Source organism: Mobula hypostoma, chromosome 8 (assembly GCF_963921235.1).
Source record: "Mobula hypostoma chromosome 8, sMobHyp1.1, whole genome shotgun sequence".
Lineage (NCBI taxonomy): Eukaryota > Metazoa > Chordata > Chondrichthyes > Myliobatiformes > Myliobatidae > Mobula > Mobula hypostoma.
In genome coordinates, this window is record NC_086104.1 from 34,960,608 (window position 1) to 34,981,532 (window position 20,925).

The following is a 20,925-nucleotide window of genomic DNA, read 5'->3' on the forward strand; positions in this document are numbered from 1 at the left end:
TCAGGTGTATGTTACAGACAACATTCTGACTTTGCTTATTTTCTTTTAAAGTGTGCCAAATTTGGAGGAACTAACTAATGGCAATGTCCGCTGGAATTGAAATACTGGCTGCTTTGCAGGTTATTGTTTCGTTCCCCGACTTTTTTGGTTTTATCGAGTTATCGCCGTCTTAATTACCAGGGAGGAGAGGGACTTAACTGACACGATAAGTGTTATGTAACTAGACCTAATGGAGTTAAGTTGGCAGGTCCTCCCATCGGCAGCGGGCAAAGGTTGAGAGAGAGTTAAACACAGTGCGGAGGGGCGGGGCCGCGCCGCGATCGACCTATCAGAAGGCGGGGAGCCATTCACGACCTGTCATCTGGCCCAAGAAGGACAAGCCAGGGGGGAAAAACACGCCACAGCCATCGAAGCATAAGCCTCCCGCCGGGTGGACGTTCAAAAGCAAGATTTTCCTCTTTGGCTGCTCTCTTTATAATTAGTCTTCGCCTCGGAGCGGCTGTACAATCCTCAGCAGTGTCCTGAGACTGTACGGTCGGCTCCATATCCCGAGTCCCCCAGCACCTCAACCACTTGACTCAACTATAGGTATTACTTTCTCACACTCGCCGCGAAGAGGCTGATAAGGAAAGAAGAAAAATACCAAATCCCACAAAATAATAACAACGACAAAGTTCGGCTCTGCGTGTGTGAAGGAGGGGGAGAGAAAGTGAAGGAAAGTCGCTGAGGGAAAAGAAGTATGAATGCTGCCTTCTGTAGTGCATTGCGAGTTTGAACTTCGATTATCACCAGCACTTCGTCCTCGCTTCTCTATAAACGCGAATCGCCAAAACCATGACAGCCGAGAAGGAAAAGAAAAGGTAAGATATTAATTAGGCTGCTAAAGATCAGTAATGATTAATTCATTTCTGACAAGTTGCAGAGCGTGACTTGCTGGCGAGTGTCTGGGGAACTGGACACGAAATCACAGTGGAGATAATAAAGCAATAATGCGACCATAATTTTCGCGATTGTGCTGTGTGGAATAGTTCTGTCGAGGTGAATAGGTCGCGGGCAGCTGACTGCCTCTCGCTCGTCAGCTGCTACCTGTCTCTCAATATTGCCAGCTCGTCCCTCAACCCCTTTACCAAGGGCAAAAGATAGTCCGCTCCAACCAAGATCCACACGCACTTGTGAAACGCACCGAATTACTTGAATAGTTTGTTTTCGCTTGCTCTCTCTCTCTCTCCTTCGCATGTTTGATTTGCGTGCGCTGTTTGTGTTATCTTTTATTTGGTGTGTTTTCCACACGGTGGCAACAGGCGCTCGGGGCCTGAGCTGCGGGATTGACCTCTGCCAACCGAGGACAACTTCAACTGGACACCAGTTGAAAGAGGGCATGATGTTTAAGCTTTTGTTGCAGTCTGAGACTCTCGCGTGGCTATTATTTATTCCATTTTGGAGATATTTGCGGACTCCCTTTGCAGATCTTTAATGTTCTTATGCCGGGTACCCACTTATTATTTCTTCTTAAAATGTGTTTTCCTTCAAAGCAAGTTAACTTCACTAAACTTCACTCGCCCCATCACTGAACTGTTCCCACAACCCATGGTCCCGCTTTTAAAGACTTATCTCACGTTATCAATGTTTATTGTTTATTTTTATTACTATTATTCTCTTTTGTATTTGCAGTTTGTTGCCTTTTGCACATTGGTTGTTTGTCCGTCCTATTGGGTGCGGTCTTTCATTGATTCTATTGGATTTTCTGAGTATGCCCGCAATAAAACGAATTCCAGGGTTATATATGGTGACATCGATGTACTTCGATAATATATTTACTTTGAACTTTGAACCTTGAACTTTGAAGACGGGTTGTCACTTGCGACCGCATCCGTTGTTCTGCCCGGTATTGGATTTGACAACCAATCACAAGGACGCGGGCGTTAGTCGGCTCTACTTTTGGAGCCAACTTCGATGAAAGTTGGATATTATTAGGAAGAAAAAATGCGGGCATCGCCCGTAAAAATAGATTTCATTGCTTACCCTTTTTTACGGTGTGAGGATGGAACCACGGTGATGTTATTCCATTTCGGGTAGTGATTCCCCTTTCCTCAGCCGTAATGCATTGGTTGATGCTGCTGGAAGTTCTGTTGTTTTGCTGAGAGCTATTTCATACAGCAGATAGAAAAGACTGACATTACGGGAAAATAGCAAACTGCGCTTCAGAGTATTGCACTTTTCTACGGTAACATTGCCACCAGCTTTTGGATGAATTGCACTGATCCCCTCCCCCCCCCCCCCGTCTCCGCGATAGGATATCTGTGCTGTTTTAGAGTTAGACTGAGCCCGTTTGTTCTTAGTTAATTTTTGAGCAGAAAGGATTACTTTAACTTTAAACCAGAAGAGACATTCTGATTTTGAGACAGGGTAGCCAATCTAAAACATTTAAAAGCTGATTACAAGTTTACCTTTGAGAACTACAGTCACAGATTAGAGTTGGGTCCAGGAACAAGATTGGGAGGATATATTTGGTTCTCATTAAAAGTCACAACTATATCATAACTATCTAGTGTTCATGATAGTATAAACCAGGCATTCTTAATTCAAAAACAGTGCCATATGTGTTGAATATAAGGACTTTATGGAACGTTATTCGCAGCGACGTGCTATATATATATATATAATATAAACATCAAAAATTCGCACAAATTTATCCACATTTTTAAATCATAAACTGGATTGATCCTGGTGCATAACATTGTACTCAAATGTACAGTAAAGTTTTTGATTAACAAAGAAACTTTACAGTTAGTTTTAATTTGAGTATGTGTCAACATGATTCCTTCGGCTGGCTTGTCCCCTGAATATCTGTCGACTTTCCCAAATTCGCAGCGAAAACAACTGATTTTAAACTTTGGATATGTGAAGAAAACTGCCTTCAAGTTACCGCTGTTTTTTTTTACTTCCCAACTGATGGTTATTACTGTTTCAAAATAACTCTTTGTTAATGTGTGGGGAAAGTACCAACTGAGATTTCTAAACGTTTTGATAGTAAGAAGCAGCTTGGTCTTTTATGCAAGTTGTATCCTTGCATACATGCCAATCCCCAACGCTTTCAGAGCCCCGACAGCAGTTGATTAATATTGTATTCGTATTATGCGAAATGGACCAAACTCAGCAATAGCTCCTGAATGCTGCCTCTTCAGCGCAAGTTGCAACAAGTTGCAACGCGTATAGCGTCATGAGTGATAGGACAGTGTATTGTAACAGCGGAATACTCGACCATCCCGAACACTGAAAGGTCCACTGTTGGCGTTAAAATGAGATTCGGTGATGCTATTCTCAAGCAGTTTAACCCCTATTAAGTTTTACTTTCTCTTTGGACAGTTCCTAAACTTCAAACGGTTGCACAGTAGAAGTGAATTTTTACAGATAAAGAAATAAACAGCTCTTTGAGAATTAAGGGCAAAATATTCGTTGGGATTTCTGATCATTGACATGAAAAGCTAACTAATCTTCGTCTTAAAGATCAGTGCATTAGAAATGAATATCTTTACTTGCATTGTAAATATATTCGTGTTTAGCTGGAATCTGCAGCCAATTTGTTTCCTTTGTCAAACGCGCAGCTCTTTGGTACCAAAAAAGATTATTATGTCCCATAATACCGAAGAAATAAGATAAAATTGACCACGAGATAAATGACAGTAGACTCCATCGCTGTTTAATTAACTGCCTGTGGTGCCGTATGAAGAATTTGCGGGGGGAGGGGGCGGAGGACACATCTACGTAATTTTAATACGCCAGTGCACAATTGTTTAAAAATAGTTTGTAACATTTTCATTCTAGTAAGAGCTGCCCCGTGCGAAGACCTTTTGAAGTTTGGTTCACAATCGCGCTGCTCTTTTTGGTTAGTTTGAAGGACGTGATTTCCAGTAGGTTCACGTTCTGAACACCCTTATTTCAAATAATGGCCCCAAAGAGTAGACAGATGAGCCTACGATGAGCAAAAACACTGCCGCGATGCAGAGGTATATGCCTAGAAATGAAAGTCCAGGAAACTTTGAAAAGATAGCGTTTTTTGCCTAAATTGGTGCTTTTTGTTTCTTTTTACGCGTGTTAATGGGACATGGCGCAGTTCAAACAGAGTACACAATCGTTGAGATCTGTGTGTTCATGTCATGATCAAAAGTACATTATTGTGTCTAAACTACCCGAAGTTTCAGGTGAAATATTTTCGATGAAACGTAGTTAGAAATTAGTTCTTTTTAGTCTTGGTTGGGATGTGAGTGACATCTGCCAAGTCAGCATATAGTACACATTTCGAGTAGATCTATGCATCAATGTGTCACTGGACGGGGATAAGCTCGTTCCGTTGCCTGAAGAAATCCTCTAAAGGATGGGGAGCAAGATAAATACTGCAGACAGTATTTCATACAAACTTTGAGTGATATTACAGTTCCCGTAACATAAATTGCAAGTGTGGAACATTTCTTCGTTTAACTATTCACAACCGTGACACCTGAGCAAGTTTATTTAGATGCACCCGTTTCATTGCTAATGTACATTCGTTACACACCGCTGCTTGCTGTTTCACAATTAAACGAAAAATCGTCGAATCTGCCCTTCGGACGAGAAACAAGCCAGCAAGCCCAGGTTAACGAAATTCGTGCCGATGTGCTGCAGGTGCGGTGGTAACCTGTGTAATCTGTTACAGCACGGTTTTCAATCGAGACACGAAATGGCTGAACTTAAATTTATAATACTCTGATTTTATATCACTTTCACTTGTAGTGATGTTTGCATTTAATCGACTAAATGCTCAGAATACACAACCGGAAAGGGATTCGGGAGTTTGATCAAATATAGGTGTGCGAGAGAATCGAGGACAGGGGTTTGTGGAGCATTTTAAAATAAATAGTGAAGATGACAATGTGTTACATGAATGCTTTTCTCAACTTTTGCTGTATGAGCGTACTGCTTTTCCATTATGAGGGCACCGAGCTGTAGCTAATTTAAAGCCCCGGCTTAATCGACCCGTGTGATTAATAGTGACTTCAATTATCTTGACCCCTTAGCACCTCGCGTTAATAGCTTTAATTTTTGTTTTAGAGTATGTAGTGATACTTTTTCATTGTTTCCATGTGTAAATATGAAGGTTAAGGACTAGGACAAAACTATTTTGTTTTAATCATTCCTGTTGCGCATTTCTGTCTTTGCTGGAGCACTTGTGACTTCAGTGATCCATTCCATATTTTTAGTAAGGAGTTTATAGTTTGTCCTGTATTAATATGGTCCAGCCTGTCTGATAGATATCTGAAACGATCTCTTCTGTCATTCATCTCCTGGTCAATTTTATCTTGTGCTTACTTGCCACGTACAGAATAGTTGAAAATGCAGTTCAGTTATAAATAGTAACGTGTTCTCTGTTGAGGAGAGATGGATTTAAGAAGATGTTATTATGGATCTTTGCTTTTTATTATTATAAGGCAGCTAAAATTGCAATCTTGTTCATAGTTGTAAACCAATGAATGTGGAACAAATAATGTGATAATGGGCATGTTAGCAGCTTCCAGTTCCTTGGTTTTGTATACATGGTACATCTTTGAAGAACAGCGTTACGGAACTCTCGTAAATTACATTATCGTGTTGCCTGCTCAATTTGGTCCTGTTCATGATGTAGAATTTTGCTTAAAAAAAAGTACAATTTATGATTGAATTGTCTCTATTTTACTGCAAGACAACAACTCTCATGGGTTTTCCTACACTGGCTTATCGATAACTATGTGACCCAGGAAATATACTATAATGGTCGGGGGGGGGGGAATATGAACAAATTTGTTAGCATTTGAAAAGAAAAATGGATTGAGGGTTCTAACCACTGTGGAAATATATTTAGGTGGACCTTGTGAGGGTATAGACTTTTGACTGGCTGTGATGCTTTAATGACATAGCTCATTTTAGGTTCACCTGTGATGGACGACTACTTTGAATTTTGGGTATTTAAATCACCTTGTGATATCACTTGATCAGCATAGCAGGATTTATTAAGTGTCTATATTTAACTGCAGGATAATATAGGGTTTCCTACACTGAGGTTTATGGGTAACTATGACCAAAATTTGGACTTCTACCTTGCAAATATTTGCCAGTCAATCAATAATGCCATATTCCTGTTTACCACTTACAGTTTCTGTGATAATGGCCATAAGTGATTATATTTCTGTGATAGATTTTACTAATAAGCACACTTGCGTGTTCCATTAATGAAACTGTAATAATTGAAACTTGTATTAACAGTAAAGATTAAAAATAACTGGAAATACTAGGCTTAATAGAGGCCACTGATAGGGTGATATTTGTTTCATGAATTAAACCATCTAATAGTTCAATTTACCAACTACTTATTCAAAATTTATGTTTTAAAAATTACTTTAAGGTTAGGGGGTGAATTTATTTTTTTTTACAGTGTCTGGAACTCTGCTGGGGGTGTATGTGTAGAAGTAGCTATGATAGCAATATTTAAGAGCCATTTAAAACCGATTGTGAATAGAGAAATATTGATCATGAGCAGGCAGATGGGATTAATTAGATTAGCATCATGGTTGATGAAGACACATCGGGCTGAAAGGCTTCTTCCTTTGCTATATTGTTCTACCTCAATGCTGCATTTAATGATTTGATTTGTATGAACAGTATGCAAGACAGGCACCCCACATGTGACAATAAACCAATTCCAATGGTCTAAAACATCTCACAGAAAAAGAAGGGTGTTGGAAATGAGAGGCAAATAATTGTGGTTTCCAAGTTTAGAGTATAATAGCAAAACTTAATTTGGAACTGAAAGCAAAATAACAATGCAAATATTAGCTTTATCTATTATAGTATTATTGATACAGCAATCAAAAAGTTTGTTCACTTAATACCTCAAATTAACGATGGGCTGAGATACAAATTAGAGTAGGAGAGAGAAAGTAAACAACAAAATTCTTTGCAAATTAAGCACTTAAAATCTGTCGCATTAAAATACTGAAGGAACGGAACACTATATTAGCAGCAGTTCATTTTTAGCACCTGAGATTGTAAATAAAAATGTTTAGTTAATATCCCTAAGTGACTCATGAGAGTCTCCAGCCTGATTGCATTCAACTGATGGTGAAGCATGCAAGGAGGGACTAGAGCAGATTGAGCCTCTCTGAGAGCACTTGGAGGCTGAATGCAAAAAAAATTATAAAGAACTGCAGCCTTTCAGTAATGTCAAACATCACCTTCCCCACAGCCACCAAACCATCTCCCAGCTGTGGCAGAATCTGCTTGGTTATGCTCAGCACTCATGGTCACCTTAGAACCCACAGCATCATTGTGGAAGCAAGCTTTTCTTGACATTGAGGAACTGTCAAAGTACAGAAAGTGCAATTTGAAGCGACTTTTAGATATTTGAATTTGACTGTAGATCTGAGGTTGCTGTAACGTTTGTGCATAAATATCAATCAGCACCATTTCCATTGGCTGTTTTAAATGCAAAACTCTCATTTGTTTTAAGTAAAAGAAAAATAGAAAATAACTTACGAATTGAAGCTTATTTGCTCTTTTATAGTGGCTTGCGTCTGACATGACAAACTTTGTACATTATGACTGTAAAAACTATTCAGATGTTTTGATAGACATGTTTTGATAGTTGAATTTTTACGTAGGATCTTTCAATACAAGTAGTGTCCTGACTGTAACCTCTGGTAATTAAATATGTGAAGTCAGCATTTTACTTTGATTTGCAGAATGTTTAGGGTGTTTCCTTCCAAGGATCTAGACAACAATATTCAGGAGCCTACCATGTTTAATTATTCAAGCTTCTGGGTAGAACAGATTGGTATCTGATTCCTGCAGCTTTTTGCATTGAATTTCATTGTGTAGAGCTAGATAGAAGCAAAGAATTGGGCAGGTCTTGTTCAATTTCCCCAAACGTCATTATTTTTTCCCCTGTTGATTACTGTCACTTTGAGTCTTGGTGTGTTATAAACATTAGGTTTGGTATGTTATTTTTCAAAAGGAAATTATTTTTAACCATTGATTGAATGGGACACTTCCTGCACTTAAAGGAACCACTTTGCAGTTTTAAAACTAATCTATGTTTCATCATTTGGCTAATATTTTTTGAAGTAAGCATTTTTTGTTCCTTGAGCTTGATTAAATGCTTCACACCATTAAGCAAAGCAAGCCCTGCCCAAACACAACACTTGCCAAATTATTTGTAGAAATGCTGTATGAATCAGATATTTAAATTAATTCACAACAATGTAATGTAGACATTGCAACATAGTTTGATTGACCCTGAGAAGGGACACTGGAATGGTGAAATGCAATTGACCCGTGCCAAGTATTTTACAGTTCATGCTGCCCATTTATTTATACAGTTTCTGCATTGTGAAACTATATATTGCAGAACAACAATGTTAGTATTCACTCCAATTTACAATAGTTTGAACCTTTAAAAAGCTGAACTGCCAGAAGTTGGAGCTAGTGCTAGTGGTCATGTAGAAAATGAATCTGACCTGTGAAGCATTTAAAGAGTTTAGGGTGAGCCTTGGTCCCACATGGCACTGAAGGAAAGCCAGAAGAGAAGTATCGTCCATGTAGTCCCCTTGGTGCATGCTTCTAGGCAATGAGAACAAATACTTGAGAATGTCAATACTAGAAATGGGTCCCCTAGAACCTGGATACAGTGTTGTAAGTTCAGCCCTTTTAACAGTATTAATAGGATAGGCCTTTGGTTTACATCTTGCAACAAGATCTCCCTGTTCTACAGCTTTGTATATTTTCCCTTTCAAATCCCTAAGAAGTGCATACAGGCCAGACCACTAGGTGTCAAAGAAGAGAATGACAATGGGCTGTCACTGACCTCAAGCTTGCAGCCAGGTGATCTGCATGTAGTGAGACACAGGACGACTGTGACTATGAAGTATTAGGGTCAATCTGATTTATTAGCATGAAATTTGTATAGTGAATTTCAATTAATTGGGATACAACAGGACCAGTACATTTTGGCTCAATTAGCCAAAGTTCATGGAAATAGTTAAAAAGGTATTAAAGCTACGTTTTAATTGAGTAATAAATTATGTATTTAAATTAAATACACAACAAATTAGAACACTAACAATATTACTATGGTACTATAAAACTGTAGTTCCAAATAATTATCAACAGAGGAATTCATCCAGTGTTTGCTGCCATGTTCTTTTGATCGCCTGTAAATGTACAAAATCAGCAGACACCTAGTGCAGATAATGTTCTGCGTTCATACAGTATTATCGACGACTGCATCCTCCAAGTCTTGCATCCTGCCTATTTTTTGCCAACTATCCGTGATAAAAAAACACTGATTTTTGAACACAATCATGCAACTGATGCTATTTAAAAACTGTTCGCTCATATCAAGGTGTAGTGTTTAATGGCCACAAGAGTGCATGCGCCTGAAGCTAGTTAGAAACTTCCTGTCCCAAATAAGTAGCCTAGTATCCCAAATAAACAAAGGGAATTCAGCTAATTTCACAGTTAGTTTTAGTTTTTTAGCAGATGTCCCAAATATGTGGCTGCTCCGATTAATCGATGGCCCAATTAACCAGGATCCACTATAGTTTTGTGGCAGCAGTACAGTGCAAAATATAAAAATAAGTAAAAAATATAAAAATAACTAGTGAACAAGGCAAATAACAGGGTAGTATTTGTGGATTTGTAGACTGTTCAGAATCCTGATGGTGGAGGAGAAGAAGCTGTACCTGAAACTTTTGAGTGCAGATCTTCAGACTCCTGTACCTCCTCCCCAATGACATTAATAACAAGAGGGCATGGATGGTGAGAGTCTTTAATGATGCATGCTGCCTTCTTGAAGCACTGCCTCTTGAAGAGGTCCTCAATGCTGGCTGAGTTGTGCTGGTGATTGAACTGGCTGAATCTACAACCCTCTGCAGTCTCCTGCAATCCTGTGCATTGGAGGTTCTATACCAGGCTGTGATGTAACCTGTCAGAATGTTCTCCATTGTGTTTCTGTAGAGATTTGCTAGATCTCTTCAAACTTCTCATGAAGTAGAGCCACTGACATTATTGTGTTGGGCCAAGGGTAGATCCTTTGATTATTCAGGGGTCTGTGGGAGGAGCCACAGGGGCAGTCAGCAGAGGGGTGTGTCCAAACAGGTAACCCAGTTACAAGATATATATATGGTTTACCACAAGATGTTAATTCCCAGGAACATAAAGCTGCTCACCCTTTCCACCACTGACCACTCACTGATGACTGGTGTGCATTTCCGGACTGTTATATTTTGTAATCCCAAACATAAAACTAATTTCAAGAAAAAGTTGAGAGGCAAGAAGAATGGGTCTTAGTTTTGTTTTTACTTTTAGCGAGGCGCGCATGTATCACATAGTGCCATGATGAATGCAATTCATGTATTTTTACATGTAACCCATAGTTAATTAAACAGATAAGGTATGCTTACTCAAATCTTTAGAGTCTTCTCCTCTTCCAAAGAAAGTAATCTGCACTTTTAAAAAAATTTGAACGTCTCACTGTGCTTCAGCGGGTAGGCAGTCATCTCAGGTTCATTTAAAACTTTCTCAATACTTTGAAATATTAAATACAGAACACTGACTTTCCCTTCCTGATGTCCAGAATTAGTTTCTTAGTCTTGCTGATGCGGAGTGGGATGTTATTGTGGCAGCACTCAACCTGCTGATTATTGTCACTCCTGTATGCCTCCTCTTCAACATGTGAGATGCTGCCAACAATAATGGTGTCATCGGTATTTTTGTAGGTGGTGTTTGAGCTGTGGTTTGCCATCTAGTTCAGTAGTGAGAGACAAGCAATCATTTCGGGGAAATGGCTCATGTATAATTTGTATAGGGCTAGGGAGCTTCAAGAAATGTGGCCGTAATGCGTGCTCTGATGCATTGGGTTTGAATCAGGACTGCGAGATGGATGGCAAATATAAATACATGATTGTTGCAAAAATTGGGGAACCTGCCAGAAATACTGAATTTAGTCTTGAGTTTGGAGAAACCCAACACCATCCTGGTACAAGGCTTTGCATAAAACTTAAAGCTTGAACCTACTTATTGCAACATGAAAATCATTACCATTTGGATTTGCGCACTTGTCATTTCATGGTCTGATGGTAAATTCATTTACACCACTAGCAGGAGGCAACAAGTGTCTGAAAATTACGGCAGCTGCTCACTATAGTATCAAACTGCTGCTGTAGAATCCCAGGTTGCTGCTTTGAGGCAGTAGGGCCAGAAGAGGTAAAGAAGCCTTCATCGTATCCATGCTGTGGAGGCACATTTTCACCTGAATATCCATGTGGCCTGATTTATTGTAGTCATCCTTGCATTTGAACTCAAATGCACTGGGTTTTGCATGTGTCACAGCCTTATTGACTTGTCCTTTTCCTAATATGATGCACTTTTCACAATCTCATGCCTTAAGGCAGTGTAGATTGCAGACTGTTTAAAATAAAGAGATTATTGCATTCACTGAAAACTGTCAGTCAATAGTTTTCTGAAGTTTCTTCCTGTAAATAGTAGTTTCAAATTTAAACAAATTCTCTTCTACCAGCAAAGACAGCAAAATAATCATATATAACATTTGCTTGAAAACGTGTACATTCAGTTTTGGAATTTTTGTTTAGTATTCTCTACTTTCAAGACAAAGGCTTTGTGGTTTTAGGGATCTTTGTGGTTTTTGGTCTAATTTTTAAGTACTATATTGCTTAGAAAAATCACAAGGGGCACTGGATGTAGGTGTGTGGGTTTTTAAATGCATTATCATTTGTATACCTTATGTATTTTCATCAAAATCAAAAATTTGGTTTTATAAGTGTGAAACATAAGGCTGGACTAAATTCATGAATAGGAATTTCCCTATGTGTGAACTTTACTGGAATGCTTTCACATTTTCCAGCAGTGTGATTTAATAGATTTAGGGCATGTAAGTAACATCTTGTAAAGTAGCAGGGCTTGTTTTCATCCATGCTGTTTGCCTCTTGCAATAAAGGCCAATGTTCTAATTACTTGCTGTACTTGCTTGCTAATCTCCTGTCATTGTGTATGAGGAGTTCCAGATCTCTGTGCATGCATGTTCTACCATCTCTCTCAATTTAACTTGTATTCTATTTTTTCTGTTTTTCTTCACTCTTTACATCCCATCTGCAACTTACCCTCTCATTATGTCACCTTGTAGATTTCTATTTTTGTAGTTTGATTTCCCTCATATCTTCCTCATCAGTTAACTAGTTCATCCAGTTCTTTCATGTTAATAACTTTAAATAGTTGAAAACACAGAAGTGGATGAATTTTGTGGCGCTGCTGAATACAACTTGCCATCTGGAAATGAACCATTGATCCTGATTGTTTTCGATTTTTGGTGTGTCCTCTCTATCCTGTAATGGTCAATGCTATGAACTCTTCTTTTGAACTCCCTTTCATGTGGCACCTCATCAAAAGCTTTCTGAAAATTGAAATTAGTTACAATTTTATTTATATTCTATATTCTGATCAGGTCTATTCTCACTGGTTGCTGTTAACCCTTTTGTTCTCAGTTTGTTTTTTCCCTATGACATACAAAGCCTCTCAAATCCATTTTGAGAGATGGATTGCCTCTCAAAACAATCCATCCCTACCATTCTACTTGTTTCCTTCTGCAAATTCTTACACGTGCCCATTAATTGCCCCCAGTTCACCACTACCCACCCTCATTAGAAGTAATTGCAGGGCATCATCTTCAGAAACTGAATCACAGTCACTGGGGGAATGTGTAAATTAACACAGAGAGTGCTGGATGTTAGGATGGAACTTTGGGTCACTAGAGTTGTGAAACAGCACCGATTGAAACGTGCTATCTTGAACCTTGCATAAATTGCGACTACTGCAGCAAAGGTACAAATGCCTCAGGACTCGCACCACCAGGTTCAAGAACAGTTACTACCCCTCAACAATTAGGGGTTAACTACACTCGTTTATGGACTCTTTTATCTTGTTATTTCATGCTCATTCTTTATTGCTATTCATTTATTATCTGCATTTGCACAGATTGTTTATAGGTCCTGATGTTTACATGTTACAGATCCTATTTACAGTTACTGTAAATACCGTCTATAGACTTGCTAAGTATGCCCACAGAAAAATGAATCTAGGGTTGTACTTGGTGACATATATGTACTCTGATAATAAATTTTATTTTGAACTTTAAACATTGAACTTTAAGAATTTACCTGATGAGAGAGTTGTGCAAGGCAGACCAGACCAAAACTTCTGAAGTTTACTGTTCTTGATTCCTTTTGGCAAAAAAATATAGATTTGAAGAAGAACCTGAATTTGACTTGTAAGAGTTATTTCAATGGCTAAATTTCAGTCTTTTCTTTTATTCACTTTTACTCACTATGCACTGTCTGTGCCTAATTTTATTTGGTTAACATGACAATCAAGGTTGTTTCTATGATCATTTGAATGGCAGGACTAAAGGTATAAGAATACAGTTTTTTCCTGTTGAGGAAGTGACACATTGTTTAAAAATATTTTATTGTGGTGCATTTTAAAAATAATCTTCCTTACGCAGGCAGATCACAATAAGTTGTGATAATATCAAGTCATCATGTGTTGTGACAATGAGATCTTTTGTAGTGTAGCTAGTTTCCTGTTTTTAAAATTTGATGAGTAAATATGCTGTGCCTTTACACATTTACCTATGTAAAAGGCCTCGTGTGAATGAGTTGGACTCGGTATTATCAAGGGTCTCCTTGTCCTTGGCTCAGAAGGAAGTGGATCAGCCATCTCCTTGTTATAAAACTCCTTTGACTTCTTTTGTAATTAAAAAAAATTCTTAGTGATTTTAGGAATTTTACCATTCTCGTTATTTCTGTGTGTTAGGTCAGCACACATTTTAGGGTGAATTCACAAATTTTGCTACTAATTTATTTCTCCAGACCAGTTACTCACAGCCCAGGTAGTTCACATGAAAGAGAGTGTGAAAGTAAGTAATCCTCGAACATCTGGATTTTCCAGGGCCTCAAGACAGTAGAAAGAAAATTCACTAGTTTTTTTAGGCTTTGTTTAGAATAGGAGGCAAGGCAACTTCAATCAGCAGAGATTAAAAAATGAAGAATACAGTGTTTTCAAAATAGATTCAATATAATATTTGTAGTCGTATTTTACTTCCAAATGGTAATAATAGTAATATCTCCAAGCAGACTGCCAAACATAGCAGCTTAGAGGTCCATTCTGATCAAGTTCCTTATAGGAAGTTATTTTGTTTCATTTTCTGGACAGCTAATTCCACTTTCTGTATTGGTGATGATGGAATAGTTCTCCAGAATTTTCTAAGGAGGTTTGATACAACTTTTCTATTTGCCACATATTCAAGCATTTCATCATGACTAATGTTGTATTAATTTTAAAAGTATAATTACATTTTGATTGCAAGCTTCGCAAAATGATTATGTTGTACAAAAGTAATTTTATCTTGGTTTCTGTCTGACACTATTTAAAAATCTGACATTAGACTCTTGTGAAATAAATGACAAGGATCTATCTTACCAACATTGGATAAATATCTCCAAAGGCATTGTTTTGATTTTTCAGTCCAGTTCCAACAGCTTGGAAGCTATTTACCCACAGTGAGCCATTCTAAAATACAGGACTGTATGTACAATTACGACACGTAGCTTAAGTCAATAATGTTCCTTTGGAATTTCAGATCAGCCTGTTCAATGATAACAGTCTCAACCAGGAAATGATAGCAATGTTCTTTTTGATACAACAAATCACATTAATGAGAATATGTTACAAACATGCATATTTGGAGCAGGCCATTTGAAGCTTTACACTTGTTTTGTATTTTTCACAACATCGTAATTAATCTGATTGTGAACTTAATGCCTGCTTTGCTGTCTACCTGTTTCAATCATTCACCCACACCCACCCCTTGTTTATAATGTATCTATCAGCCAGTGCATTCGAAATATTCAAGGACTTGGATTCCACTGCCCATTGAGGAAGAAAATTCCAAAGCATTGTAATTTTGAGTCTTTGAAAATAATGGATCACTTATATAAGAGTAACTCCCTAGTTTTAGGTTCTCTTAAAAGAGAAGCATTCTCTCCATATCCTTCAAATGAAGATCTCTCAGTCTTGAATATTCCAATGAGGTCACCTCTTGATCATTTAAAATCTCCGTGGATGCCAGCCAGATTCTCCAACCTGTTAGCCTAGTATAACTCATCCACTACAGGCATTGGTTTAGTCAGCCTTGCCTTAAATACTTCCACTGCATTTGCGTTCTTTCTTAAATAAGGAAAACACCTATATGCACAATTATCCAGAAGTGATTTTGCCATTGCCCAATAGAACTAAAGCACATGTTTCCTTTTTTTATTCAATTACATGAATACTAAATAATTCCACTCTGCAAGCTTTAATTAATAGCTCATCTTGATGAGTCGTAGAAAATTACAACACAGAAACACTCCCTTTGGTCCATCTAGTCTGTGCTGAACCATTTAACCTGCTTACTCCCATTGATCTGTACCGAAGTTTGTAAATCAAGTAAAAGGTTACCTGGATCTCTATTTCAGAGCACTGTAATCCTTCCTGTTTTAGGTAATATGTTTTCGTATATATCCTGCCCAAGTGAACAATTTTGTATTTTCCCACATTGTAGTCCATGTGCTATTCATTTAACCTATCAATTTCCCTTTTATTCTCTCCACAATTTGCTTTTTTACACTTCTTTTTGACAGTTCTATCTTCAGTGCATTAATTCAAGTTATTTACATTAAAACTTAAGGGCTCGGTACTGTTTCATTGCATGTGGTTTGTAGATTTCCAAATATTTGGGCTGTGTTTCATGTGGAAAAATTGTTTTCAAAAAAGGAACAAAGCATTTAAAATTCCTTGTTGAAAATGCCTTGTATTTGTATCGGAATTTTTTTCTTGGGCTGTTTCAAATATGTAAGAAAACATCAGTTCCATTTAAACAAAAATGGATTCTTTAAGAATGCAGCTGTTATTATTGCCAAAGTTAGGAAATATGTTAAAGAACATCATGTGCGTATTTCTGTTATTTAATCTTGGTCGAGGTTAGAAGTTCAGTTGAGAAACATAAGGGAACAGATGCTCCTCTGTGACAATGTACCCACGGTCACTTAAGTAGTTAATCAGTTTTGTAGTAATGAGCACATTAGAATTTAAGAGCAGAGAAGCTGCATGCCTGTTGATCAAGCACAGAAAGTTCTGGATTATAGACTACTTAGAGTGTGTGGAGTAAATCCCCTTCCCGCAGTGGGAATGACTGCCACTGATTTGGCCCTTGTGGTTGAACTCTTGCCCGTCATCTGAATTTCACACAGACTATTCACCAGGCCTGCCCAGAAAACTGTCTCCTCTAACTTCCTGTGAACTTGCATAATATTTCCTTGCTTCTTGAATAACTATGATATTAGGCTGGATCTCTGCCCATAACAAGTTTGTGAATTACAAAAGCTGTTGTGAAAGGGTAAGCATCAGTAAACAATGAAACACATCACATTACTATTTGATGCATCAGGTTAGATGAACTTTTATGAAATTCTGGGCTATCCCAATGGTGCCTATTCAACAAACTTGAGCTTAAATTTATCTTTTTGGAGCTTTAAATTTGACAAGGACCATATTGTTCATGATTGAAACAATGTTTCAAAGCTGGAAAGTGGAGTCCCAGTGGTCGTGACACTTCCATCTTTCGCAAAAATAATTTGCTGCTTACAAATGCGAACTTGTGTTAAACATACGGTGATGTACTTTTCAAATTTTTGTCTTCTGGATGGCATCCACTTGTTTACACGATTGAAGTAAAAATAAAGTTGGAGGAGCCATAATTTCACACTTGAAACCCCAAGTCAAATTCCAATGTGAACTTGTATATCTTTCGTCAGCTCTTGTGAAGCTAGGTGGTAAAGGTGGTACAATTGGGATAGGAATGTGTGAGTAGTTCAGGATGCTGAAAGCATAATAGGGAAAGAGATCAAAATATTTTGATAACAGTTTTGTTGACTGCTTGGTTAAAAGGTTTTGTTCACAGTACTACTGGCACTTTTGACAAATTTGGAGTTTACTTTGACAGACTGTGGCAACTTTGCAGGAATATGGACCTTCAGTGCACAAGGCTACAGTTTATACTTTGTCGCTTTAGAACTTGAGATGACCAGGATGAATGGGAAGAGCAATGAATAGCTTCAGCTAGCTACAGCTCTACATGAGAGCAGGTCAACAGAGGTGAGGTGAGCTGGCAGGAAATGATGCCCAACTTAACGCATCTTCTGTCTGACGGCAGGCATTTAAACCTGCTGTCAAATAGTGACTGATCGTCTCTTGCCCTCATTGTCTGCACTACACTGTCTCTCTAACACTATGTGCTTTATTCTAGTATTGCCTTTCTAGTACTTCTACTTCTTCTACTTCTAGTACTACTGCTGCTAGGTACTGATGTGATGAAATGATCTGAATGACCTTAAGTCATCGGAGCAGGTTTAGGCCATTCGGCCCATCGAGTCTACTCTGCATCATAGCTGATTTACAGTATTATCCCTTTCAACCTCATTCTCCTGCGTTTCCCAGCCTTTGACGCCCTTGCTGATCACAAACCTAAAATATACCCAGTAACTTGGCCTCCACAGTTACCACCCACTGGATAAAGAAATTCTTCCCCGTCTCTGTTCTGAAGGGCCTCCTTCTATTCTGAGGAGGAGCTCTCTAGTTCTGGACACCCCAACTCTCGGAAATATCCTCTCCACGTCCACTCTATCTAGGTCTAGATGTTCTTGTACATCAGTTACTGAAAGCAAGCATGCAAGTACAGCAGGCAGTGAAGAAAGCTAATGGCATGCTGGCCTTCATAAAAAGGGGAATTGAGTACAAGAGCAAAGAGGTCCTTCTGTAGCTGTACAGGGCCCTGGTGAGACCACACCTGGAGTACTGTGTGCAGTTTTGGTCTCCAAATTTCAGGAAGGACATTCTTGCTATTGAGGGAGTGCAGCATAGGTTCACAAGGTTAATTCCCGGGATGGCGGGACTGTCATATGTCGAAAGATTGGAGCGAGTGGGCTTGTATACTCTGGAATTTAGAAGGCTGAGAGGGGATCTTATTGAAACATATAAGATTATTAAGGGATTGGACACGCTGCAGGCAGGAAGCATGTTCCCGCTGATGGGTGAGTCCAGAACCAGAGACCACAGTTTAAGAATAAGGGGTAGGCCATTTAGAACGGAGTTGAGGAAAAACTTTTTCCCCCAGAGAGTGGTGGATATATGGAATGCTCTGTCCCAGAAGACTGTGGAGGCTAAGTCTCTGGATGCTTTCAAAAAAGAGATGGCTAGAGCTCTTAAAGGTAGCGGAATCAAAGGTTATGGGGATAAGGCAGGAACTGAATACCGATAGTGGATGATCAGCCATGATCACAGTGAATAGTGGTGCTGGCTCAAAGGGCCGAATGGCCTACTCCTGCACCTATTGTCTGTTGTCTATTGTCTTTCAATGTTTGATAGGCTTCAGTGAGTCTCCCCCCCCCCCCCCATTTTTCTAAACTCAAGCAAGTACAAGCCCACAGCCGTCAAAAGCTCCTCATACATTAATCCTTTCATTCCCTGGATCATTCTCATGTGGATAGCTTGCAAAACAGTTTTTTGCAGTATTTTGCTACATGAGACAATAATAAAGCAATTATCAAATAATCATTTACTATAAAAGTGATTTTACTTATTTGCCTAAGACAATCTGACAGTACCTTCCGGACCTGTAACCTCTACCATGTCTATCCAAGGCCAACTGGTACATAGGAATACCACAATATGTAAGTTCCACTCCGATTCACACACTATCCTGACTCACATTATATTTTTGTTCCTTTATTATGGGGTCTGTTTCATCCCTAACATCTGTTTTATGTGGAATAGTTTCACTAAAACTTGGCAATTCAAGAAAGTGCCTCCCACCACCACGAAGGCAGGTGGGAATGGGCAATGAATGCTTCCATCTTTGTCATACCTACATTTCTTGAATGATTTTTCATAAATGTGTATATGATTACTGCTCCATCAATTCCTCTTGCCTTCAGTTGTGGTGAAGGCATTTTACAGAGTTGTTTCCAGGTTGCCACACTTGGATAAGGCGAGTGACAGATGCCAGGTAGTATTTGGAATTGTTTCTCCAGTGATCTCTTTGGCAATCAGCAGATGTTCAGAATTCTGGCCATGGCTCTCTTGCCTTGGGAAAGTGCATCATTGGCTACTTGCACGTAGCAATGAGTTTGCCCAGCCCCAAACACTTCAAGTGAAATTATCATTCTCTGCATTGATTTCTGGCTGGTGCATAACCACAATATGATATGCATGCAGGTGCTTGCAGGATTCCTGGGCAGCTGCCACAAGAACTTTGCCCTGCAGCATTCTATCTTCCCTGATCTAATCACATCTTCAACCAGACTTGCTGGCTCAATGAAGATGCAGCACCTCACACCATTGAATAACGTGGTGCAACGTAAAGCATTTTAAAAATACGTGGCCCATTGTGTCTCTGTTGGTCATCAAATACCTATCTAATCTCATTTTCCATTACTTGACCTGTGGCAGCCTATGCCATCGGCATTTCAAGTGCTCTCCTAAACACTCCTCACCTAAATGTATCTGTCTCCACCACCCCCTCAGGCTAGTCTGTTCCAGATTTCAATCGGTCTCTGGCTTTTCAAAAAAAATCTTAAAGGATCCTGTAAATTTAAATTCTTCTTCTTTAGTTATAGGCAGCCTTGGGGAAAGTTTTTCACTATCAACTCCACCCTATACCTCTCATAATTTTGTACACCTCAGTCAAGTCCACCTTTTAAGCCTTTTGACTCCAAGGATGCCAAATCCAGCCTCTCCCCAAAGCTAAAGCACTATATCTCGGTCAATTCCCTGATGAAATTCCTTTGTACCTGCTCTAGTGCAATCATGTCCTTCATATAGTGTGGTGACAGGAGGTGCACACATGCCTCTGACATGATTTATATAGTAGTACAATACTCTTCCTGCTCTTGTGTTCTGTGCACTATTTAATGAGGGAGTATCATGCATGTAGTCTTAACCAGTAATGTGTTTGTATCAACACTCTGCTGTTCTTTCATTCTCTGTATCTCAGCTTTATTGGTTCTTCCAGAATGTATCGCCTCACATCTCTAAGGTTAAATGTCACCTGCTTATCTTACCAACTTAGCAACATCATTCTGTAAAAACAACAGTCTAACCAAAAATAATGCCTCCTATTTTCCTGGAGTTTCTGAAATTCCAATCCTACCTCCTGCTTTCACTTCCACCTTGTTGTTGTAACTAGCAAACTGCAAGGTTCCTAGCAATGATCCCTTTCATCCAGCATTGAACTCGGACTTCTGATCACAAAGGCTACAATCAATCATTGTACTCTGCCTCCTAACCTTAAGCCAATATCATATGCAGTTTATCAAATTATCCTGCATCTTAAGGGCCCCTCTCTTTTGGATCAGGCCACATGTGGATGTTCACAAAGGCCTTACTGAACATAGATAAAGCAACTACATACATCTCACTGCCCACATTTGATTACCTCCATTGAGTTGTTTGATCAGTTGGACAGTATCTTCTTTTTAAAGCAATGGCAGCTGTTATTAATTAATCTGTGCCTCTTTGAACATGCTACCAGAAAGAAAAAGATGCCTTTGGGATTTGGAGGCATCCTTGGGTAGCACCCAAGATTTCCAGAATATCCATGGTGTGTTACATCATTGTACAGTAGCTGCTAGGAGGTACAAGAGGAACACAGTGCTCATCTGACAGGTGGTGGTGAAATGTGATCTAACTAATATGCTAGCAGCAGTGCAAATTGCTGCTTAGAATGACACCCTAATTAGTAAATAATTC

The 20,925-nt window shown here is 38.9% G+C and overlaps 1 protein-coding gene across 1 annotated transcript in view; it reads left to right on the top strand.

Moving 5' to 3' along the window:
* The first annotated feature begins 363 nt into the window (after positions 1-363).
* Positions 364-20,925, top strand: part of epas1b (endothelial PAS domain protein 1b) — a 124,425-nt gene continuing 103,863 nt past the window's right edge. The window contains exon 1 of the mRNA XM_063055674.1: positions 364-860. Within this exon, the coding sequence (XP_062911744.1) occupies positions 835-860 (26 nt within the window). The 5' untranslated portion in view covers positions 364-834. The remainder of the gene's footprint in view (positions 861-20,925) is intronic.